Source organism: Lithobates pipiens, unplaced genomic scaffold (genome assembly GCF_037356315.1).
Source record: "Lithobates pipiens isolate NorthernLeopardFrog02 unplaced genomic scaffold, aLitPip1_a1.2 Scaffold_30, whole genome shotgun sequence".
Classification (NCBI taxonomy): domain Eukaryota; kingdom Metazoa; phylum Chordata; class Amphibia; order Anura; family Ranidae; genus Lithobates; species Lithobates pipiens.
Window position 1 is genome coordinate 181,447,746 of NW_027507791.1, and position 25,411 is coordinate 181,473,156.

Genomic DNA, 25,411 nt, shown 5'->3' on the forward strand with positions numbered 1-25,411 from the left:
AACCACTTGAAGCCCACCCTATAGCCGAAAGACAGCTACAGTGCAGGCTTAACCGTTTCAGCCCCTGACCAGAGCATTATTTTCGGCACTGTGTCGCTTTAACTGACAATTGCGCGGTCGTGCGACGTTGCACCCAAACAAAATTGACATCCTTTTTTCCCCCACAAAAAACAGAGCTTTCTTTTGGTGGTATTTGATCACCCCTGTCGTTTTTATTTTTTGCGATATAAATAAAAAAAAAAGAGCGACAATTTTGAAAAAAAAAAAACACAATATTTTGTACTTTTTGCTAGAATAAATATCCCCATTTAAAAAAAAAAAACAAAAGCTACATTTTTCTCAGTTTAAGCCGATATGTATTTTTCTACATATTTTTGGTAAAAGAAAAAAAAAAAAATCGCCATAAGTGTATATTGATTGGTTTGCGCAAAAGTTATAATGTCTACAAAATAGGGGATAGATTTATAGCATATTTATTTATTTATTTATTTTTTTACTAGTAATGGGGGCGATCTGCGATCCTTGACTGCGACATTATGGTGGACGCATTGGACAATTTTGACATGTTTTTGGGACCACTGGCATTGATACAGCGATCAGTGGTATAAAAATGCACCGACTGCTGTATAAATGTCACTGGCAGTGAAGAGGTTAACCACTAGGGGGCGATCAAGGGGTTAACTGTGTTCCCTGGGAGGTGATTCTAACTGAAAGGGGGAGGGGACTGACTAGAGGAAGTGACGGATTGTGGTTCCTAGCTCATAGTGTGTGTTTACGCACACTTGTCCCTGATCTGTGTCTCCTTCTCACAATCACTCGTGGCTGGCGGTCACCTCGACCGTCGTGCCACGAGCATCGGCACCCCCAGCTGTGCAGCGGGCGAGTGCGTGCCTGCTATCCTGCCCCCCGTGTACCGACATATAGCTGCGACGTTTCACGCAGGGGAGCCAACCTGCCACAGTGTAACTGCGGCGGCTGGTCGGGAAGCGGTTAATTTCCCGGGAGGGCGTCCATAGACGTGCTGCCCGCGTGCCCCGCTCTGTGATCACTGGTCCCGGCCCTTTACCATGTGATCAGCTATCAGCCAATGATCGCCCCTGATGTTAACCCCTTCCCTACCAGTGTCATTAGTACAGTAACAGTGCGTTATTTTAAGCACTGATCAATGTAATAATGTGACTGGTTCCCCCAAAAAGTGCCAGAAGTGTCAGTTAGGTGTCCAATTTGTCCGCTGCAATGTCGCAGTCACGCTAAAAAAAACACTGATTGCTGCCATTACTAGTAAAAAAAAAAACAGCCATAAAAATATCGTTTGTAGACGCGATAACTTTTGCACAAACGAATCAATATATTGCGATTTTTTTTTTCTTTTTTTTAACCAAAAATATGTAGAAGAATACATATCGGCCTAAACTGAGGAAAAATTAGCTTTTTTAAAAAAAAAATTATAAATTGGGATATTTATTATAGCAAAAAGTACAAAATATTGTGTTTGTTTTTTTTTCTTTAAATCGTCGCTATTTTTTTGTTTATAGTGCAAAAAAAAAAAATGCAGGTGATCAAATACCAAGAAAGCTCGTAGGAAAAAAGAAAAAGGAGATCAATTTTATTTGGGTGCAACATTTCACGACCTCGCAATTGCCAGTTAAAGTAACGCAGTGCTGTATCAAAAAAAAAAATGGCCTGATCATTGAAGGGAGGTAAACCTTCCGGGGGCTGAAAGAAACGGCAGTGCAGATTTGTTGTTGCGATGCACTGAGCGCACCAATGCAATTCATCAATCAGCGCTCTGTTATGCAGAGCCGGTACAAGAGGTGGGCGGGAGGGACGGGTGCCCTGGGTGGCAGAGCCGGTACAAGGGGTGGGCGGGAGGGAGGGGTGGGTGCCTTGGGCGGCATAGCTGGTACAAGGGGTGGGAGTGGGAGGGCCTGGTGCCCTGGGCGGCAGAGCTGGTACAAGGGGTGGGCGGGTGCCCTGGGCGAAGTGTGAGAGGGGCAATATCAGGGCCGTCTTTAATGCAGGGCAAAAGCAGCTGCCCCTGAAGCCCGCGCTGCCTTAGAATAGTTCTCTTGGTGTAGAGGTCATGAACACAGCTGTTCCGTCCTCCCCGTTTGCTCTCCCGGCCGGGTTAACACAAGCTGCCACACTGACGGGAGGAGAAGAGCTGTGGGTTGTGTGTGTGTGTGTAAGAGCTGACTCATCTTGCTTCTCCCTCTGTCAGGAGCTACAGGATCAGAGTGGCTGGCCTGTGACAGGGAGAGAGGCAGATCGGTGGTCCGTGCTCCCCTGTCCCGTCATGGATGAGAACTGTGAGAAGGAGGGGGAGGAATTTGTGAAAAGAGGTGAGAACTCTTTAAAGGGAGGATTACAAATTGTAGCTGTGGGGGGGGGGGGGGGGGGTGTATACAGAGGAGGCTATGGAAGAGGGGTATACAGAGGTGGCTATGGAAGGGGGAGTATACAGAGAAGGCTATGGAAGGGGGGTATACAGAGGAGGCTATGGAAGGGGGGGTATACAGAGGAGGCTACAGACAGGGGGGTATACAGAGGTGACTATGGAAGGGGGGTGTACAGAGGTGGCTGTGGACAGGGGGTTATACAGAGGAGGCTATGGAAGGGGAGGTATACAGAGGAGGCTATGGAAGAGGAGGTATACAGAGGAGGCTATGGAGAGGGGTATACAGAGGTGGCTGTGGACAGGGGGGTATACAGAGGAGGCTATATAAGGGAGGGGGTATACATAGGTGGCTGTGGACAGGAGGTTATACAGAGGTGGCTATGGAAGGGGGGGTATACATAGGTGGCTGTGGACAGGGGGTTATACAGAGGAGGCTATGGAAGAGGGGTATACAAAGGAAGCTATGGAAGGGGGGGTATACAGAGGAGGCTATGGAAGGGGGGTATACAGAGGTGGCTATGGAAGGGGGGGTATACAGAGGAGGCTATGGAAGGGGGGTATACAGAGGAGGCTATGGAAGGGGGGTATAGAGAAGAGGCTATGGAAGGGGGAACAGAGAAGTCTATGGAAGGGGGTGTACAGAGGAGGCTATGGAAGGGGGGTGTACAGAGGTGGATGTGGAAGGGGGGTATACAAAGGTGGCTGTGGACGGGGGGTGTATACAGAGGTGGAAGTGGAAGGGGGGTGTACAGAGGTGGCTATGGAAGGGGGGGTATACAGAGGAGGCTGTGGACAAGGGGGGTACAGAATTGGCTGTGGACAGGAGGGATACAGACGTAGGCGGGGGGTAGAGAGGTGGATGGGGGATACAGAGGTGGCTGTGGATGGGGGGTACAGAGGTGGCTGTGGATGGGGGGGTACAGAGGTGGCTGTGGATGGGGGTACAGACGTAGGTGGGGGGTAGAGAGGTGGATGGGGGGTACAGAGGTGGCTGTGGATGGGGGGGTACAGAGGTGGCTGTGGATGGGGGGTGCAGAGGTGGCTGTGGATGGGGGTACAGACGTGGGCGGGGGGTAGAGAGGTGGATGGGGGGTACAGAGGTGGCTGTGGATGGGGGGGTACAGAGGTGGCTGTGGATGGGGGTACAGACGTGGGCGGGGGGTAGGGAGGTGGACGGGGGGTACAGAGGTGTCCGTGGACAGGGGGGCTATACAGAGTGTGTGTATGTTTTTTTGGGATGTTGGGGTGAAGAGCAAAATTGCATGGGGGGGGGGGGGAGCCCAGGAAAATGCTTGCCCAGGGTCCAAACAATATTAAAGACAGCCCTGGGCGGGTTGTTAGCAGGCATAAGAGTAACAATAGTGTGTGTGGGGGGTCATGTAAAGGGTGAAATACTGTGTGTAGGGTGATAATTTAATTTATAGTGTTTTAAGTATATTCTTGTTTTGAAAAGACATTGTCATCTTTGCCCTGGGCACCAAATGGCCTTGTCCCAGCACTGCCGTCATGAAGGGGCCTTAAGGGCCACAATAATTCTACTTACTCCTTAGCGGTTCCTTGACGCGCTCCACGATCTCGATGGTCTGATTCATGACAACTTGCACACCACAGGCGCTGGAATTTGTGACCCGCTGAACGTTCTCCAACATGTTGGCAGCTGGTCCGTTCATGGCCATGGAAAGGATGATGAGCAGGATGATGGTCCTCGCGTATCCTAAGAGAGAGAGAGAGAATTTTTTTTTTAATTAATACAACAAGACATTTTTTAGAACAAGAACTGGATTGCATGAAACGTCTGCACCATGCGACTGGGCATGCGACCTGCATTGGAGGCATCATTAACTTAACATTGACACCATTGCCTTCTGGGACACACATGTCCCAAAAGGAAACGGGGCCGCTCAACGAAGAGGAGGAACCGCCGCGGAATAGGAAGAGGCAGATTAGGAAGACTGCTTAGCAACAGCGTTTCAGGTAAGTGAATTTCTTTTCTTTTTTATTTTATTATTATTTTTTTTTTTTTATTATTTTATCAATTAATTTTTTTTTTTTTTGGGTGGCCCTCCACTTTAAGGTGTCAAAATAAAAAAATAAAAAAGAGGAAGAAACGCACAAGTATGCATTGAAAATGTATAAAAATGAGTGTGAAAGTGCATGGAAAAAATGCGTCGGTAATGCAGAAACTGCAGCGTGAAAAAGCCCCGACTGTGGTAACGTACTGTCTTTGGGTTCATCTACACCAGGTGCTTTCCAGTGCGTTTCTGAAACCGCTTCTGGAACGCATGTGCGGTGTTCGCTGTGTATTCATATGGCCCTGAAGAAAAACGACGCCCAAAACAGACAGTGATCACCATGTATTGCAATGGCCCTTTGTACTAGAGTTGCCACTTCATCCCTTTAAACCCGAACACATATGAATTACACGGGTTCCGAGGCTAATTTAATGCAGATAAGGCACCAAGCAGGGGCGGACTCACAATTCGGGCTCTCGGGCACTGCCCGAGGGCCCCATGCCACCAAGGGGCCCCATCAGGGTTGCCAGCCTCAATAAAACCAGGGACAGTATGTAAAAATCTGCGTTTTAAAAAAAAAAAATCCCAAGATTATAGCTGCCCCGCCTCTCCAGTACCTTTTCAGTGTGTGTATATGTGTATTCTGTGTGTGTATGCTGTGTGTGTATACTGTGTGTGTGTGTGTGTGTGTGTATACTGTGTGGCCATAATCTATTGCCCAGGGGCCCCATAATCTCCTATTGCCCAGGGGCCCATAATCTCCTATTGCCTGGGGGCCCCATAATCTCCTATTGCCCGGGGGGGCCCATAATCTCCTATTGCCCGGGGGGGCCCATAATCTCCTATTGCCCGGGGGCCCCATAATCTCCTATTGCCCGGGGGCCCCATGAGTTTTCAGTCTGCCCCTGGCACCAAGTGAGTTTAATTACCACCTTAATCAGCCCCAGAACCCGTGTAATTAATATGTGTTCGGAGGGATGAGGTGGCAACCCTACCCTGGTTCATACCAGTGCTTTTAACAGAAGTGCAACCTGCACCAGAATGCTTCAAAACGCATGAAAATGCACCAAAGTGCACATTGTCCTAATGAAAATAAAGTGTTTTTAAGTCTCAAAACCCAAAAAAATAAAAAGAGGAAAAAAAATGCCACTGGAACTCTTAAAAACGTATCACGAAAACCCAAAACCTATTGGTGACTTCTAGAAACTCACCGGAAAAGAGATGGGGCATCATCAAGAAGACGGTGACCCGGATGTTGATGGAGAAGGCCATGCCGATGCAGAGGAAGAAACCCATGGCAATGGTGGAGTAGATGCAGAAATAGATGTTGTAGCTCTCGTAGAAGATCACCAGATAGCCGTAGATGCTGATGAGGACCAAGCCCATCAGGAACGCAAAGAAGCTGGATAGGAATTTGGCCCACCGGCCCCTCTCCTTCAGCCCTCCGGCTCTTTTGTCGTCGTCGTCGAAATGGTCAAGCCCTGTGATCTGAGTGGGGTCCTTCAGATCGGCGGCCCTGGGGCACCAATCCGGGCAGCAGTCCCGGTCACAGATCTCGGAACACTGGCAACATTGCGAACACGCGCCGCAGCAGGCCTGGAACGCAATGCACGGGTTGACGTAGGAGCAGAACGTCCTACAACACCCGCCCACATACTCACGAGGGCTCTGATAGGTGCGGCTCATTTTTTTGTATCTTTGGTAAATTACCAATAAAAATACTAAAGATCGCAAAAAAAAAAAAGCAAAGTACTACTGGTTATCACCAGGTACAAATATCAGATACTTCCGCTGAGATTTCCCAAAAAAACTTGAGAATTCCAAAGAATTATGAGAGCGTCACAAAGACACAACCTCACTCTTCCAGCCGTAGCACTAACTGACACTGACAGCCTGCAACCGCTAAAGGTTATCTGTGCCTACTCTGATGTCACTAGTGGGAGGAGCCAATCACTGCGCAGGAAGACAGAGACACTGTTGCCATAGCAACAGTGGCAGTTGGGAGCTCAGAATATGAATCTGGCAGATAGAAAAAAAAACGTAACCCCTTCCTGTCCACAACAAATCTTTTCACCTTTCAAACACTTGTTCAATTCTGCAATTTTTTAAATAGAAAATAATATATTATAAGGTGTTCACCACTCACTGTTATCTCACATGTATATTATTATTTATTATTATTAAGTGTTCTTATAAAGCAGGCTGTTGTTCTGGGATGAGGGCGACCGGGCAAATGTCAGTTAAAGCGACTCAGTGCCGAATCGCAAAAAATCCCTCCAGGGTTGAAATGGTTAAATGGGGGTGGGAGTGGGGGGGGGGTCACACAGTGACGTCACGTGTGATCAAAAGAGGCCTTACTGTGACGACAACGATCGGCCGCGAAATTCAACAACCTAATTTCCGGTCGGAAGTCCCGCCGAGTTCTCCTCCACACCATGTTAAACAAGCTAGAAAGCCCGAGCGTGAGCATTGGCGCTACTGCGCATGTGCGATGTTGGCACGGCCCCGCAGTGCATGATGGGAGTTGTAGTACCGGAGGCCAGCGTCACGTTGCTCAAGGCTGGTGAGCGGGAGATGTGGTGGTAGCCATAATGCCTCTGGTGTCTTACGCTAGCAGTGAGGACAGCGGCTCGGACTCGGAGACGGCACAGGAGCCACGGAAGGAGACTTCACTCCCCCCTCCTCCGGCTCAGGCCAAAGCCGCGGCCTATCCTGCGCCCTACAGCCACCAGGGGGAGCAGCAGCACAGCCCCGGGTACTATGGGCCGCCAGGAGGGGTGTACGGCCTGCCCTACCCGCCTGGATACGGGCCCCCTCCTAACTATGGCCCTGCGGCCTATGGGGCCCCCGCATACCCTGCCAGCCCGGGGCCCCCGGGGTATGGGGCCTATAACAGCCAGGGGCCTGGGGCTGCCAGCTACACCAGTATGGGGTACAGTCCTGCAGGGTACCTCCCACCTGGCATGAACCTGCCTCCACCACAGGGGGCGCCAGTGGGCAACATGCCCCCAGCTCATGGAGGGCCACCATGGATGAACTTGCCACCCCCGTAGGGGGCACCTGGAATGAACTTGCCACCCCCTCAGGGGGCGTCTATAATGAATTTGCCACCCCGCAGGGGGCAGCAAGCATGAGCCTTCCTCCGCCACAGGGGTCATCGAGGGGGAACCTGCCCCCGCCACAGGGGTCATCGGGAATGAGCTTGCCCCCGCCACAGGGGTCATCGGGGATGAACCTGCCCCCGCCACAGGAGTCATCGGGAATGAGCTTGCCCCGCCACAGGAGTCATCGGGAATGAGCTTGCTCCGCCACAGGAGTCATCGGGAATGAGCTTGCCCCGCCACAGGGGTCATCGGGAATGAGCTTGCCCCGCCACAGGGGTCATCGGGAATGAGCTTGCCCCGCCACAGGGGTCATCGGGAATGAGCTTGCCCCCGCCACAGGGGTCATCGGGGATGAGCTTGCCCCCGCCACAGTGGTCATCGGGGATGACCTTGCCCCCGCCGCAAGGGGCATCGGGCATGAACCTTCCCCCACCACAAGGGTCGTCAGGAATTAACTTGCCCCTGCCGCAGGGGTCGTCTGGGATGAACCTCCCCCCGCCGCAAGGGGCATCGGGAATGAACCTCCCCCCGCCACAAGGGGCATCGCGGATGAACTTGCCCCCGCCGCAGGGGTCATCGGGGATGAACTTGCCCCCGCCGCAGGGGTCATCGGGGATGAACTTGCCCCCACCACAAGGTTCATCAGGAATGAACCTTCCCCTGCAGCAGGGGGCATGAACCTACACCCGCCCCAAGCTGGCCAGACTATGAACTTGCCCCCATCCCAGGGGTCCACAGGAATGAACCTCCACCCCTCGCACAGCGGGCCTGGTATGCCCCCTCCCCCTGGCAGCCCAAATATGAACCTCCCACCCCGGCACGGCACTTCGGGACTGAATTTGCCACCACCCCAGGGTGGCTCCGGACTACACATGCCCCCTCCCCAGAACGCACACGGCATGAGCCACCCTCCCCAGCAAGGCGGGCACGGAATGAATCTCCCTCCCCGCATTCTGGTCTCAAGTTGCCTCCCCCGATGGGCGGTCACGCTTTGAACCTTCCACCTCCGCAGGCCGGGTTGGGCCTGCCGCCGGCAATGAACATTCCCCCTCCACAGCTGAGCCCGACGTCCGGAGCTGAGCCGCGTATGCCGACTTCCAAACCCCCCAGCCATGTGCTGAACCTTGTACCCCCGGAGAGCGAGAGCTTGGGGAACTCCAAGCCGAGGAAGCGATCGGAGCCAGTCAGGATCAGCGTCCCGGAGCTCCGCGGTGGAGATGTGAGTATTCCGATATAGATTGGTGGTGTCGACCAATGAGGCTTCAGATATCAGTGGGCGGTGTGAGCTTTATTTTTATTTTTTTCCTTTAACAGTAAGTGCACAGAGAAAGAGATACGTTGACGGTAGGGATGAGCTCAGGAGTGTTCAGAGTCCCAACCTGCCAAGAAAACTGTCTCTGTGGACAGCCAATCGTAAGTGGAGGAGGCATTCAGGTATTCGCACCCCTTGTACATGTGTGGCATCGGGGTGGGAAATGCATCAGCCACTTATGATTGGCTGCCTGCAGTGACCGTTTCCTAAGACGTCTCAGGACTGAGCTCAACATGGGTTTGTTTACTAACAAACCTCATGTGATCACTAAGTCGCAGATGGCCTGGTGATCACATGATCTGGAGCAGTAATGGGGAACCTTGGCACCCCAGATGTTTTGGAACTACATTTGCCATGATGCTCCTGCACTCTGCAGTGTATTTGAGTTTCATGGAAAATGTGGTTCCAAAACATCTGGGGTGCCAAGGTTCTCCATCACTGATCTAGAGTCCTGCTGATTGGATTCTAACTAGTCCACCCGATCTCATGATCTGGTTGGTTAGTAGAGACCAGGAGCTTTTGGGGAGTCGCATGTTCTCGTGGTTGGCAGTGTGCACTCTTAGCATGATGGGGAGAATGAACTTTGGCTCTCCACAGCGAGAGCCAACCTATCGTACGTGGTGGAGGCTTTCAGGTAGACATGTCCTGCTCCCTGGCAGGATAGCTCAGGCGGGTTGGGATTCGTATCTGAACACTACTGAGCTCAACCATGGTTGACAACTGGAACAAAAAAACGATCTCCTGCACCCAGGAACCTAGTCCATAAGTATGTGGTGTAGCCAACCCTTTGGACTAAATGTGGAAAGTCAAAGGTCTTGATGCACTCCTCAGAACAATGGGTGTCCTTGGAGCTGAAACGTATAGAAAGGGCAGGAAGGGCACACCGACCTTGTGCATTACCAGAGATAAAATGTATTTAATTAGTAAAAACAAAAGTCGTGCTCACAAAGAAATGTTTAAAAGAGGCTTGACATTGCTCAAAGAGTTTTGAAGCTGTGTCTTCTAGACATCCTTCAAGCTGGACCGGGTGTATAGGAGGATCCAGATGGTATCTCAAGTGGCTTACATGTTACGAGGGAGTACCCTCTTCATCAGAGCCTTAGCAGTGGTCTCAACTAGAACAAATGGGTTTGTTTACCAACCAAGCTCATGTGTTCACCAAGTCATAGCTCACCTGGTGGTCGTATGATCTAGAGTGGAGGTCTCCAACCTGCGGCCCTTTGCTAGCCTTTATCCGACCCTTGGAGCACTATGCCCTTCCAATTATATGAGGCAATATTCCTCCCACTGGCACCAACAATGAGGCACTATATCTCACACTGATACCAATGATGGGGTACTATTACTACCACTAATGCCAATGGCGGGGCACTACTGATCATAAACCCCGAGGCCATGTTTATTCTCATTGATGTTGGCCTGGGTCATTTTCCACCTCCACTGGCCACAATCCGGCCCCCCCTTATGTCTGAAGGACAGTAAACTGGCCCTTTGTTTGAAAAGTTTGGAGACCCCTGTCCTGGTCTAGAGCCATGCTGATTGGTTTCTAACTAACCCACCAGATCGCATGACCTGGTTGTTTAGTAGAGATTAGGGACTTTTGGGGGCCAGCGCACTCTCGTGTCAGCGGTGTGCACAGCTGTACGCTCTTAGTATAGCATGAAAGGGAATGTCAATTTGGTTTGGTTTATACTACATTCTGTTTTTCTCTGCAAGGAGCCAGTAGATAACCTGTTTACCAGCCCTTACAAGCTCTCCGTCCTGAAATGATCCCCCGCAACAGCCGGCAGGAGAGGAGGGGTAGCTGGAAGTACTGTGAGGGTGGACTTGGGGAGCTCTCGGGAGGGGCTAGGCAGTAGAAGGTTGGGTAAGGGGTGGTGGGGGTGGCGGCATTTAGAGGAACCGATCCCCCTATATTGCTGTATCTGCAACTTGGAATACATTTAGTGTGAAGGTCAGTGAAAAGAATGCCCCTTACATTGGTGGTCCGTGGCAAGAACGTTCCTCAGATTGGTGATCAGTGGCAAGAACGTTCCTCAGATTGGTGATCAGTGGCAAGACAGCTGACAACCTATGTATGGAACGTTCTTGCCACTGATCACCAATCGTTGATGACATAGCAAAACATGGTGGTGTAACGACGTATTCGGTGACCCATCGCAGTTTGCTACTGAAGTAACGCTCAGTCGCCGCCGTCTTACTACACCCCACACTCGTCCACAGTAAACCTACACTAAGAAGGGGAAAAGCGGACATCTTGTTACACCCACTGGTGTTTTTACATGTTTTTATAACAGTAAAGTGAGTTTCTATAGTGAAATAAAGGACTTACAACTTCGTCTGACGATTTAGATCTTGAATTTTAAAATCAGTGGCAATCCCGCTCATCTCACAGGTTCACTGCTTTTAAAATTCAACATCTAAGCAGTCAGACGGAGTTCTAAGTACCGTATTTCACTATAGAAACTCATTTACTGTTTATAAATACGTCTTAAATGCAAAACTCCGGTGGGTGTAACAACATGTCCGCTTTCCCCCTTCTTAGTATATCCTTACTGTGGATGAGTGTGGGGTGTAGCAAGATGGAACGTCACTTCCGTAGCAAACTGTGATGGGTCGCCGATTATGTCCTTACAGCGGCATGGGATCAAGCACTTCCAGAAGAGAGGAGGATCTCAGCTGGACAGCACTGGATCCGTTCGGGGGGTTGAGTATCAAATGTGCTGGGCACATGACCAGGTATGCAGGGGCTTCTTTAAAGCGCACCCCCCCCCCCCTTCCAATTTGAGTCCTGATTACCTGAAGGTGGTATCTGCACATTTCAGATACTTGCCCATCCAGTGGATCCAGCATTGCCCGGAGGGGTGCTTCTTCAGCACCTAGCTTGCTACAGCACCAATGGAGAGCGAAAGTGGATAGTGCCAGAAGAGGAGGCAAGTGATCTTTCTGTGCAATATCGTTGCACAGAGCAAAAAAGTCTTATCTGGATTATTATTACAAAACTAAAAAAGACCTCACGATCACTTTTTAAAATTTTTACAATAACAGGTTGCAAAGTGTTTGTGTGTTGCATTGCCAAGAAATGCTGACGTGCTGCATTTTTATGCACTGCATACCTAAAGACTTGTTTGTGACAAGGGCCCATAGAGAGCAATTGCTTTCTCAGTGTCCATGTGTAGAGCTTACATTGATCGATTTTTCACCCGGTGCGATTGAGCCCTTCTACTTAGCTGTGCATGCTCCTGCCAGGTCCATACTGTAGGAGCTGCACTGCCACGGCTGCTAATTCTCCTGTCCGGTCCCTCCTAATTTTTCTGGGCATGTGTGAAGAAAATCTCAACCATTGCTAACGTGAGACAGAAGTACAGTTATCCATTAAAGAGTCAGCTGGTTAATGTGAATATACATGGGACCGCCTGTGCCAACTACATTGACCCTTCAGCCTCACCAATGTAATTTTTGTGTTTGGAAAGTCATTGCGTGTTATGTTTCTGCTACGAAGCTTAATCTGATGTTATCAGTAATTTTGTTCTTTTTGTCATTTTATTTTGCAGTCCGACTCGGAGGAAGATGAACCATTCCGGCAGAAAGCAGCAAGTCAGGTAAGATTCCGTCGAGTGACCGTTAAAGGGATCCAGCTGATGTTAGAGCAGCGCAACAAAGCAAGACCAATTCAAGAAAATGGGGCGCACATCGATGACGTCTCGGAGAAACCAACTTCCAGCAAATAAATTTCAGCATGCTTAGCAAGCCTTCCATCTTATTTGCATTCCCAACGCATTTCACCCGTGACGATGCTTAATCATAGAGGCACTGTGATTAAAAGTGAAGTGCAGAGTTCATAAATCATACTTCCCTAGGTGGATGCAGCATCTGTCCCTCGCTGCCTCTAAGAACAAGAACTGAGCGATCAAAGACCGCTAATCGCTCAGCTCTTCACCGAGCAGAGAACAGTGTCAGTCATGGATTCTCTGCTCTGCCCCTCCAGCACTCACTGGAACACCGGGCTGTGCAGGGGGACAGGAGCAGCTGGCTTGGGCTGCCACTCAGGAATCTGGGTGGATCCCTCCAGAGTGTGGAGGGGGCTGAGGGAAGTCGGCTGACAGGAAACTTTAGCCACAGGAGTGCACAAAAGTGCCTTCCTGAGATGCATAGGAGAAGTAGGGCCAAATGAGCTTTGACCCTACTTCTCCTTTAAGCCCTGTTACCCATGAAACTTGTTGGGTGTGTAGCTACAGGTGGAAGGCTTTCTGGGTGTGCTGGAAGTTATTTGGTTGCTCAGTAAAACAATTTGGGTTCTCCAGCATGTCATTGGGATTTGTCGCTTCATTTTATTTTTGTCTTTATTTATTTTTTTTGAAGTTTGGTGTGGAACGTGGTTGGGTGGGCTCCTGGACTTTAGCACCTGGCTGGTCCACTAAACTGAGGACAAAAGCAGTTTCTGTAGTGGTGGGATGAGCTGTGATAGCAACAAAGTAGTCGCCACATATTGTCTGAGGGTATCGTCCATCTAGGAATTTCCTGATCCTACGTATACAGCGTAGAGGCCTCGCTTAGAGTTTGGCTTTGCCAAGTTGAAGCTGAAGTTGTTCCTATTTACATGTTATGTTTTCAGACTCCCTGGGCACACAGATCACTATTTGGCTAACCAATTAACAACCGCTACAGGGCGGCCGCTGTGCGCAGGATTGTGTATGTGTGTGTGTATATCGGGTAGGGGGCAGTGATAGGGGATCTTCATTGTTCATTCCCTGCTGTGCCCACCCCTCCCCTCTGCTGCCCATTCTGTGCATTTGTATTTTGGGAATGAGTTCACATAATACAAAGGCTTCTGTGAATGGGCATAGTAGTTTCAGTGACTTTGCACTTGAGAAGGCTCTGAAAGTTTATCTTCTTGGAGCACAATACACCTGTCGGGTGTAAATAATAGAGATAAGTCTATGAGGCAACAGGCACCTCGTTGGACTTAAAGTGGTTGTAAAGGCTCCTGTTTATTTAAAAAAAAAAAAAAAAGTCATACTTGCCTCCACTGTGCAGCTCGTTTTTGCACAGAGTGGCCCCGAACCTCGTCTTCTGGGGTCCCCCGGCGACTCTCTCGGCTCCCCCCCGCATCAGATAACCCCCCCCCCCTAAGAGAAGTGCACTCCGGAGTCCAGCACTCTGCGTCTATAGACACGAATGCCGGACTCCGCGGTGCACGGTCAAAAGGTGAATGGACGTAAGTTAGTGATGATTTGCCCAGGGGAGCCGACTGCGGCGGCTGGCTAGCAAGTGGTTAATGTTGTTTACAGGCCTTGTGAATACTAGTTGGCAGTCAATGCCCATTGAACAGGTAAAGAAGACGTTTTCGTAAACATTACACTACTTTAACTAAACCTCTTTCCTGTGCTTGGGCCTGTAGTTTGTAGGTATCCAAAGAAGGGTTTGGATTGTCGTCCTTACTCCCTGAACCGAAGAATGCCCGTGGGGGGTCTCCAAGCGCACGCTCCTCTCTTACATCTTCACAAAGAAACAATCTGACTCTTCCAACGAATCAAAACTTCCCAAGCAGATGTCCAAGCCCAAGCTCACCGCCAGCTCCGAGGTGTCCCACACACCGTCCCCATCGACCATCAAAGTGGCAGCCAAGAACGCCGCCCTGCAGGTGACCAAGCAGATCACGCAGGAGGAGGACGAGGAGAGCGACGAAAGCGACGAAGAGTTCCAACAGGGTAACTTCTTCTCATTGACGGACAGCAACGAGGCTGCTATGGCTCCTGAGGAGAGCTATACATATCCGCTTCCACCAGTGAATGATGATGGCCCCCCGGGGGTCGATCCTGGTCAGTTACAGAACGATGCATCAAATGCTCCATTGGAGTTCAAGACAGCAGCTGGCCCACAACAGTGGTCAGCCATGTCTACAGAAGACTACGGCGGCCAGGAGTACAGCCAGTATCAGGAGTATAGCAACCCACAAGCTGCTGCATACTATCAGGTATGTTAATGAGCCGTATTCACAAAAGTATCGCTTTTGGTATCAGTGGAACCTGTTGGGCTGAGTCAGTCCCTGTGTTCTTCTGTCCACCTGGGAGAATTGGCTGTCCCTGTCCTCGTTTGTGTGTTCCAGACCCCTTCTTGTCCTGTATTTCAGATCCCCCAATCCAGCAGAGATGTTGGGAGCTGCTCATTTATAGGCACAGCTAGTGTGCAGTCTTAAGAGCTCAGCACAAGTCCAAACCTTTCTTGTCCCTCCTCATTGCTAAAGAAACTAGATCTTTAACCTTTTCGAGCCGGCGCCTCCCGACCCTTTAAGAAATTCAGAATGCCGGGGGGTGGGGCTTAAGATCACGTGATCCAAAAATTCCTGATCGCTAGCAGCGGTAGGGAGCTTTCGATTTGGTGTTAGTCACTGCCAGGAGCACGCAGCATGTGCGCTCTCGGCACCGCTCTAGTGACAGCAATTCACGCAAATATGGGGCTTCTCAACACCAATACGAAGGACCAGGTGCTGGGAGGCTGCATATTTGCTTGCAGCTGGCGCCAAGGGATTAACGACTTGAAAACCAGGCCTTTTTTGGCACTTTTTGTTAAAGCGGACTTCCATCTAATTTTATTTTATGTTTTTTTAAAAGTCAGCAGCTACAAATACTACAGCTGCTGACTTTTAAAATAAGGACACTTACCTGTCCTGGGCGCCCGCGATGTCGGCACCCGAAGCCAAATCGGCTTTCGGGCGGAGGTGCCGCCATCTTCGGGAAGTGAAGCCTTTTGGCTTCACTTCCTGGTTCCCTACTGCGCATGCGTGACCCCACTGGTCCCTGCTGTCTTCTGGGACCTGTGTGTCTCCCAGAAGACAGCGGGGGCGGAGAAGGCGCCAGAAGTGGTGTAGAGACCCGCGGGTGGCTCGGCTATCTATGCCTGTAAGTGGGAGCAAAATACCTGGATTCGACTGGTATCTGCTCCCCCCTGAAAGGTGCCAAATGTGACACCGGGGGGGGGGGGAGGAATGTGAAAAGCGGAAGTTCCATTTTTGGGTGGAACTCTCCTTTAAATTTAAAATGTCCCCTCCTGCCGCTTCTTCTGAAGGCGATAACAGCGGCTAATAAACCTCTTGGACCGCTTTTATAAGCCGGCTGAAGACAAAAATACCGAGGTTATGGCTGGTAGCTTCATCTATAACTGGGTATAGTGGTAAACCACTTGTAAACTACAACATATATAAACGTATTGTGGTCGGAAAGTGGATGCCTCCATTCCAGCAATGAGGTGGCCAGGAGCTGCCTGCCAGCCACTGACTTCTTCAGTGGGTCTTCTGGGTCGATTCACGTTGTATACGATGGCAGACATCTGTCATTATAAGGACACTTGGGAAACGATCAGTTCCTGTGTGTCCCATTTACACTTCAACGTGGCATATAGCCTCACTAGAATGCAGATAATGCTGCGTTTTATCGCAGCGCACCGTGCCGAATAACGGGCGCTGAATCACGCACCACACGACCCCCCTCCCTTCCGACAGCGGAGAGCAGTGAATTGCTGCAGCAGCTCTCTGTTACTGTGTGAATACAGACTCTGTGTTGTGACGTTTTGTTTGGCCGGGCCAAGATGTCACGTGTGCAGGGGGTTCAGGCATTTTGACAGGTGCCGAAATCTTACACCGCGCTGTACAGTGCAAACAGGCAGGCAAGAAATCTTTTACTGCAGAAGAGACGTGGGGGAGATTTACTAAAACTGTTAAGTTGCAAAAAGTGTGAGTGGAGCCCAACTAAAACCGGTGCACACAGAATCTGGTGCAGCTCTGCATAGTAACCAGTCAGCTTCCAGTGTTTGTTTTTTTTTTTTGTTTTTTTTTACCACTTGCTTACTGGGCACCTAACCACCTATACAAAACCATTTTTTTTGTTAATACATTTTGCAAACAGGTAATTTTTTCTCCTTCGTTGATGTAAGCCGATAGGCGGCATTGATGGGCGGTAGTGGGCACTGGTAGGTGACATTGATAGGCAGCACTGGTGGGCACTGATTGCTGGCACTTGCTACTGTGGGCACTGATTTGTGGCACTGGCAGGTGGTACCTGTGGGCACATATGAGGCAGCTTCGCCTCTTGGGGACCGATGTCCCTTCAGAGGCCAGCAATCGGCTTATTTTCCTCTCACGCTGTCGGTGTGAGAAGAAAAATTACTGATCCTCTGTCTACATCACATGATCAGCTGTCATTGGCTGACAGCTGATCGTGTGGTAAGGGGCCGGGATTGGATCTGTGACCAGCCGCGTCTCATTGACTCAGGTAATCAATAGACGTACTCCCGGCAAAGCAGATCCATGCTGTAGCTGTCATTCGGCTATAGCCGAGATCTGAACAAGTTGAAGCTGTTAGCAGCTGATTGGTTACTATGCACAGCTGCAACAGATTCTGTGTGCCAGTTTTAGTCGGGCTCCACTCACGCTTTTAACTGTGGACACATGGGGCTTGATTTACTAAAACTGGAGAGTGCAAAATCTGGTGCAGCTGTGCATGGTAGCCAATCGGCTTCTAACTTCATCTACTGCGGCAGGGCGGCTTGGCTGCATGAAACGACGTACCTGGTCTGGGGCGTGCCGCCAGTGACCCGCTGATGCCCAATCGCGATGGCTGATGGCCTCTCGCGATCGTTCGGGGGGAATGACAGAAAGGTGGTCTGCCAATTTTAAACAAAGCAGACCATTGTTTGGTCACAGGAACGGAAAGATCTGTGATTCCTGCCAATCAGGAACACGATCTCTCTATTCCTGCAATCGGTCCATTCCCCACACAGTTGGTAAGTACACTTGGGCTCTATTCACATCTGTACATGTTGCTTTTGAGCGTTTCTGCAGTGCTTTTTGCTGTGCTTTCCACGCTTGTTGCATTTTTTTTTTTTTTGCGGTATAAAATACGCTACTTGCTTTTCTGCAGCTTCTTCGTTGAAGTCTATTAAACCAAAAAAAGCACAGCTTTTGCGATTGACCACTTGACCGCTGGGCACTTAAACACCCTTAATAACCAGACCAATTTTCAGCTTTCGGTGCTCTCACATTTTGAATGACAATTACTCAGTCATGCAACACTGGACCTATATGAAATTTTTGTTGTTTTTTTTCACACAAATGGAGCTTTCTTTTGGTGATATTTAATCACCGCTCGTTTTTTTATTTTTTGTGCTATAAAAGAAAAAATATAGAAAATTCTGTAAAAAAATGAATTTTTCTTTGTTTCTGTTATAAAATTTAGCAGATTAGTAATTTTTTCTTCATAAATTTTGGCCAAAATTTATACTACTACATATCTTTGGTAAAAATAAGTACAAATTGGTGAATATTATTTGGTCTTTGTGAAAGTTATAGAGTCCACAAGCTATGGTGGCAATATCTGAAAATTGATCACACCTGAAGTACTGACGACCTATTTCAATTCTTGAGACCCTAACATGCCAGAAAAGTACAAATACCCCCCAAATGACCCCTCTTTGGAAAGAAGACATTCCAATGTATTTAGTAAGAGGCATGATGAGTTTTTTGACGTTGTCATTTTTTCCCACAATTCTTTGCAAAATCAAGATTTTTTTGACTTTTTTTTTTTCACAAAATTGTCAAAAAAAAACACAGTAAAGTTAGCCCAATTTTTGCATAATGTGAAAGATAAAGTTATGCTGAGTAAATAGATACCTAACATGTCACTCTTCAAAATTGCACACGCTCGTGGAATGGCGCCAAACGTCGCTACTTAAAAATCCCCAAAGGCGACAATTTACATTTTTTTTTTACTGGTTCTGTTTTGAGTTACAGAGGAGGTCTAGGGCTAGAATTATTGCTCTCGCTCTAACGTTTGCAGCGATACCTCACATGTGTGGTTTGAACACTGTTTTCCTATGTGGGCGGGACTTGCGTATGCGTTCGCTTCTGCATGCGAGCACATGGGGACAGGGGCGCTTTAAAAAAAAAAAATTATTGTTGATTTTACTTTATTTTAGTTTGACATTTTTTTTCCCCAAAAATTAATTTTTTGATCACTTTTATTCCTATTACAAGGAATGTAAACATCCCTTGTAATAGGAATATGGCATGACAGGTCCTCTACAGTGAGATATGGGGTCAATAAGACCCCACATCTCACCTCTTAAGATGGCACATGAGCTGCCATCACCGAGCCCAGTGGGAGCAACGGAACCCACAAAGCCACACTCCAGGCCCTCACCGTCCAGCCTCGTCTTCTACAAGCTGCAAGGAAGAATGGGCAAGAATTTCAGTCTCTCGATGTGCAAAACTGATAGAGACATATCCCATGCGACTTGCAGCTGTAATCGCAGCAAAAGGTGGCTCTACAAAGTATTAACGCAAGGGGGCCGAATAATTTTGCACACCCCACTTTTCCTTTTTTTTATTAGTTAAAAAAGTTTCAAAAATCCAATAGATTTCGTTCCACTTCACAATTGTATCCCACTTGTTGGTGATTCTTCACAAAAAATAAAAATGTTATATCTTTATGTTTGAAGCCTGAAATGTGGCAAAAGGTTGAAAAGTTCAAGGGGGCCGAATACTTTCGCAAAGGCACTGTGTGTGTGTGTGTGTGTGTGTGTGTGTGTGTGTGTGTGTGTGTGTGTGTGTGTGTGTGTGTGTGTGTGTGTGTGTGTGTGTGTGTGTGTGTATATATATATATATATATATATATAGATATATATATAGATATATATATTTATATTTAGGTGTTTTATAAATGTCTTTTTTAATGTTTTTTTTTTTTTTTTTGTTAATAGAGTTATGTGATAAAAATGAACATGAAAGACATTATCAATATACACTCATATAGTGCCAGCCCAACAATGTTCTGTGTTAGCGCAGCCTTGGAATCTAAAAAAAAAAAAGGAAAAAGAATATTCATACATTTAGAAGGAACTTAAACCAAAAATGTTGCTTAATTCATTTTTATTAATCAATGCAAACCCCCCCCCCCCCCCCCCCAATAATAGCAATCAGTGCTATTTAAATGCACTGATTCCTGTGTAAATGACACTGGCAGTGAAGGAGTTAACCACTAGGGGGCAGTGTAGGGGTTAAGTGTGTGTGTGTTTTTTTTTTTTTTTTTTTTTTTAACTGTAGGGGGGCATGGCTTGGCGTCTGACGTCACTGATCGTCTTTCCCTATAACAGGGAACAGACGATCAGTGACAGGCTCAGTAGGAAGCACGAGGAGAGGTTTGTTTACACAGACCTCTCCTCGTTCTTCAGCTCTGTGACCTGATCGCGGGACACCAGTGGTCCCGCAGCCACAGTCACGGAGCTCAGGATGGGGTCGCGACCCACGGCTGGGCACTTAAAGAGCAACGTACAGGTACGTGCTTGTGCCCAGCTGTGCCATTCTGCTGACGTATATGTGCAGGAGGCGGTCCTTAAGCGGTTAAGATGTCGATCTTACCGCAAATCGTATACATATTTAGAGCACTTCCAATCCCCTTCCCACCACACTTTCTCAAATCCGTGTCCACTCTAATGTGGATATTCATATGGGGTGCAAAGAAGGCAAGATGCTCACCAAATAACCTGATTCCACAAAAACAAGTTGGAGAAGCGGGGCTAGTAGACATCCACGATTACATGTAGGCAACTAGACTAGACCAAGTCAAATGCTGGCTTACAGACACTAATACCGCACTCTGGGTTGAAATTGAAAGGGCCTTATCTCCGTTGGAGGAGCGGGGCTAGTAGACATTCTCAATTACATGTAGACAACTAGACTAGACCAAGTCAAATGTTGGCTTACAGACACTAATACCGCACTCTGGGTTGAATTTGAAAGGGCCTTTGCTCCGACATCCGACCTCACAGCTCTCCTAATGGGTGACATCTGGATTCCATGGGACGCTAGAAATATCCCTCCTACTATTCAGGCATCTCTACAAGCATGGAGATTTCTCCTCAACCAAAACCACAAAAAGTGCCCTATAAACAATTACCAATTTCCCTTAAGCCTATTAGAAGCAAAAATACCAATGTTATCTTTGAAACTATTCCCAAAACACGGGATCCGGTTTGTACAGGACCTAATCACAAATGCCAAACCCCTACTGTTTGAAGACCTAATGACCACATATAAACTACCAAACCACATGCATCAGGATTACACACTTCCTAAAAGCCAATGCCATTCCGACAATTAAGATACCACCCACAGCCTGGAAATACCTCACACTAAAAAAAGCCAAAATGTAAGGGTATATCAGTTTTTTACGACCTCCTACAGAAGTGGTCCTCAACCCTGTCCTCAAGGCCCACTAACAGGCCAGGTTTGCAAGATAACTGAAATGCATCACAGGTGATGATATCATTTGCTGCTCAGTGATTTCAGTATTCTAGTCTGCATATTCCCCAAGGTAATAAATAAAACCTGGCCTGTTAGTGGGCCCTGAGGACAGGGTTGATGATCACTGTCCTACAGGACAAAAGAGCCTTCAGGAAAACTATGAACATGAGGAGATGGGAAACATATTTAGATATCACAATCACAGACGACCGGTGGCAGAAAGCGTTTCATACAATCCAAAAATCATGCCATTGTGTAAGCCATTGGGAAATGACTGCTTATGCCCCGTACACACGATCGGAAATTCCGCCATTCAAAGACTGATGAGAGCTTTTGGTTGGAAAATGCGACCGTGTGTAATGCTCCACCGGACTTTTGCTGGCGGAATTCCTGCCAACAAAAGACTGAGAGCAGGTTCTCTATTTTTCGGTTGGAAAAAAGTTCAGATCGTCTGTAGCAATTCCGCCGCGCAAATTTCCTACACATGCTCGGAAACAATTTGACGCATGCTCGGAAGCTTTGAACTTCGTTTTCTCGGCTCGTCGTAGTGTTGTACGTCACCGAGTAATTGGCGGTCGAACGTTCAGAGAACTGTTGTGTGACCGTGTGTATGCAAGTCAAGCTTGAGTGGAATTCCATCGGAAAAAAACGTCCAAGATTTTTCCGACGGAAATTCCGCTCGTGTGTATGGGGCATTAGGGTGACAAACAGATGGCAATACACCCCCTGCAGACTGACAAAATTCTTCCGAAACACTTATATTGGCAGAATTGTGCCCACCGGGGCCACCACCTACATATGTTCTGGGAATGCCCATGCTTAACTAGCTTCTGGAACCAAGTATTCCAGTTGATATCCTCAATCACTGGCATAATTACAACCTGTAATCCTGCACTAGCAATACTCCACATAGGAATAGAAAACATTCCATATGAGATGAGGTCAGTTGTATCACATATCCTCTTATGCCACGTACACACGACCAAACTTTTCAATGGACTTGGTCCGGCGGACTGGAATCCGTCGGACAATTCGATCGTGTGTGGGCTCCAGCGGACCTTTTCTTCCCAAAAGTCTGGCAGACCTAAAAATAAAACATGTTTCAAATCTTTCCGACGGACTCGAGTCCAGTCAAAAAAATCCGCTCATCTGTGTGCTAGTCTGACGGACTAAAACCGATGCTAGGGAAGCTATTGGCTACTGGCTATGAACTTCCTTATTCTACGTCATCACGTTCGAATCCGCCGGACTTTTGGGGTGATCGTGTGTGGCCAAGTCCGTTCGTTTGAAAGTCCGGCGGACCTCAACTGCAAAGTCCATCGGATTGTCTGCTGGACCAAGTCCGTCAAAGTCCAGTCGTGTGTAGGCGGCATTAGTTGCACGCTCCCTAGTACCTAGTAAAATGCCCCAACTGCAAACATTACTGATGTAACCAGATTAGTCCAGCAATGCTACACCTTTGAACGCATACTAGCCATTAACTCTCTAAGCCCTTGTACACACGGTCAGACATTTCGATGAAACATGTCCGATCGGACCGCGTTGTCGGATAATCCGACCGTGTGTGGGCTTCATCTGACTTTTTCCGTCGGAATGTCCGACCAACAAAGTTTGATATAAAAATTTTCCGACAACATGGTCCGATCGGACTTTGTCCGATCGTTTGTAGAGAATTCCGATCGGACAAAGTGCCACGCATGCTCAAATCAAATTCCTAGACCAAAGCTATTGGCTACTAGCCTGAACGTAGTCCCGTCGTAGCTAAATAACATCATCACGTTACGTACGATCAGATTTTCCAACAACTTTGTCCGACTGTGTGTATGCAACACCAGTTTCGGACAAAATCCGTCGGACAAAATCCGATGGATTTTGTTGTCGGACTGGGCTAAAATGTGACAAATTCGATAAAATCTGGAGTATATGGACAGCCAAATATAAGAGTTCATAAATACCTGATAAGTGTACTTTGATAAATCCAAATGAAAATGGTGTGTACGAACATGTGTGCTTACTGTTACTTTATATATTTTTTTGTTTTTTACTTCCTTGTCTTATTTTCTGTACTGTTGATAAAATTTAATAAAAATCTTAATGATAAAAAAAAAAGAAGTCAGCGGACATCTTACTACACCCAGCTACGTCTTGAATTTAAGAGTTCCAGGCTTTTTTTAGTTTATTAAAAGTCAGCAGCTACAAAAAGTGTAGCTGCTGACTTTTAATAAACACAGCGATGCTGCCACCCGAAGCTTCGCTTCTTTCCCCCCCTCCTCTCCACACCGCCGCCATAGAAACTGTTGGCACCCGGTCCGTGACAGCTTACGGCTTCACAGCCGGGGGCGCACTGCGCATGCGTGTGTCGTGCTGCGCTCTCCGAGTGGACAGGCAATCTTCTGGGCCGCAATGGGACAGGCAATCTTAACCTGTCCTGTTAAACCGCTGTATGGTCTTGGCCACTGTGCTGCAGCTAATTTTCAGGGTCTTGGCAATCTTCTTATAGCCTAGGCCAGTGATTCTCCACCAGGGAATCTGCCGCAGGGACCACTTTTATCCTGTAGCAGACTGTCCGCTGAAGAAGGGGATACCGGGGTTATGGCAGCTAGCTGCTGCCATAACAACGATATCCTCCTTAAAACAGCCGCTGCGGCGGGCGGTCTGTAAGTGGTTAAACAGTTGTTTGGATGGGCCCATAGAAAACACTATACCCCGCTTCAGATCTGTAAAAACAACTTTTTTCACGGCCTTGTGCATGAGCCCTTTGAACACTCAATATACAGTATATCCAATCAGGTCCCTGGTCTCTACACAGTTAAAGATTTTACAATTAGTTTGTAATATGTATGGTCAGCTTTTAACTTTTACACATTGGCTCGAATTTCGTTTTCTTTTTCGCAGGGCTCCAGATGTTTTTTAGAGGCGTAACTTTAGTCGTCGCGTAATTAGCGTCCGGGGATTTGTGTTAAAACCGCGTTGGCTGATGTTATATAAGAAGGGAGAAGTGGGACACAGACGTGTTTACAAGTCTTCAGTCTTATAAAATCCCAGCTGTTCATCTTCAGCCTCCCTCACGGAACAAGCTGGCTGAGCTGAAATCTGGCCAGGCTCTGAGGTAGATGTAGGCCCGAGGCCTGGCTCTGTACACAGCTGCCTATTGTTTGTAGGGCCCATTAAAATGGTTGTTGGGTAAGAGAGGGGACGGACAATGTTTTCATTCCGGAGATGGAAATGGTTATTCACAGGCTTTACTTTTATGTCTCCTAATCCTGGAAAACGCAATGTTTACATCGGTGAGGGATGACACGTCCCTCTGTTTATTGTTTGTTCGCAGATGGACGGAACATTCTGGAGGAATAGAAATCTTCATGACTGGAAGTGACTGCTTTCTTTGAGAGGCCATCGTTTGTGTTTAGCCCTCTGTGGTGCCTTTTTTTTTTTAGTTGCTATAGAAACTGCCTCACTCTATTCTAATGTAGGGATTGTTGTGACGGGTTGCCATGGAGATCACAAAATCTTGTGTTTACCACTCTGTGGGGCTTTTTTCCCCCTTTATCATCCTAATAAATTATTATTATGATTAATACAGGTTTTATATAGCACCAACAGCACTTCACAACATGAAATTAAAGGCCTGGTTGCCATGGAGAGTGAAAACCTGTGTGTTTACTCCTCTGTTGTGCTTCTTTTTTTTTTTTTTTTATTTTTTTTGCCATAGCAACTGTCTCCCTCTAAGATTCTAATACAGTGATGGCGAACTTTGGCACCCCAGATGTTTTGTAACTACATTTCCCATGAAGCTCAACTACACTGCAGAATGCATGAGCATCATGGGAAATGTAGTTCCAAAACATCTGTGGTGCCAAGGTTCGGCATCACTGCCCTAATAAATGAAAGGAATGTTATGCCTAGTTGCCATGGAGAGCAAAAACGTGGGTTTACTCCTCTGTTGTACTTTTTTTTTTTTTTTAGTTGCCATAGCAACGGATTCCCGCTGTTATATTAATAAATGAAAGGCCGGTTTGCCATGGAGAGGGAGTGCCCTTGTGTTTACCCCTCTGTAGTGCCTTTTTTCAGTTGCCATAGTGACTTGACTACCTCTATTATCCTAAGAAATGAAAGGCTTGGTTGCCATGGAGAGTGAAAACTTGTGTTTACCCCTCTGTGATGCTTTTTTTTTTTTTTTTTTTCTTTTTCTTTTTTTTTTTTTTAAAGTCAGCAGTTACAAATACTGCAGCTGCTGACTTTTAAGATATGGACACCTACTTGTCCAGGGCACATGCGATGTCGGCA

The 25,411-nt window shown here is 47.8% G+C and overlaps 1 protein-coding gene and 1 pseudogene across 2 annotated transcripts in view; both read left to right on the forward strand.

The window, feature by feature from the left end:
* LOC143943399 (death-associated protein kinase 2-like) overlaps positions 1–25,411 on the forward strand; it is a 112,156-nt pseudogene that overhangs the window by 65,985 nt on the left and 20,760 nt on the right. The window lies entirely within an intron of this gene.
* Positions 6,974–14,430, forward strand: LOC143943374 (uncharacterized). The gene is made up of 3 exons (XM_077465103.1): positions 6,974–8,733; positions 12,381–12,428; positions 14,228–14,430. The coding sequence occupies exons 1-3, from the start codon at positions 8,491–8,493 to the stop codon at positions 14,273–14,275; spliced, it is 339 nt and encodes a 112-aa protein (XP_077321229.1). The 5' UTR covers positions 6,974–8,490; the 3' UTR covers positions 14,276–14,430.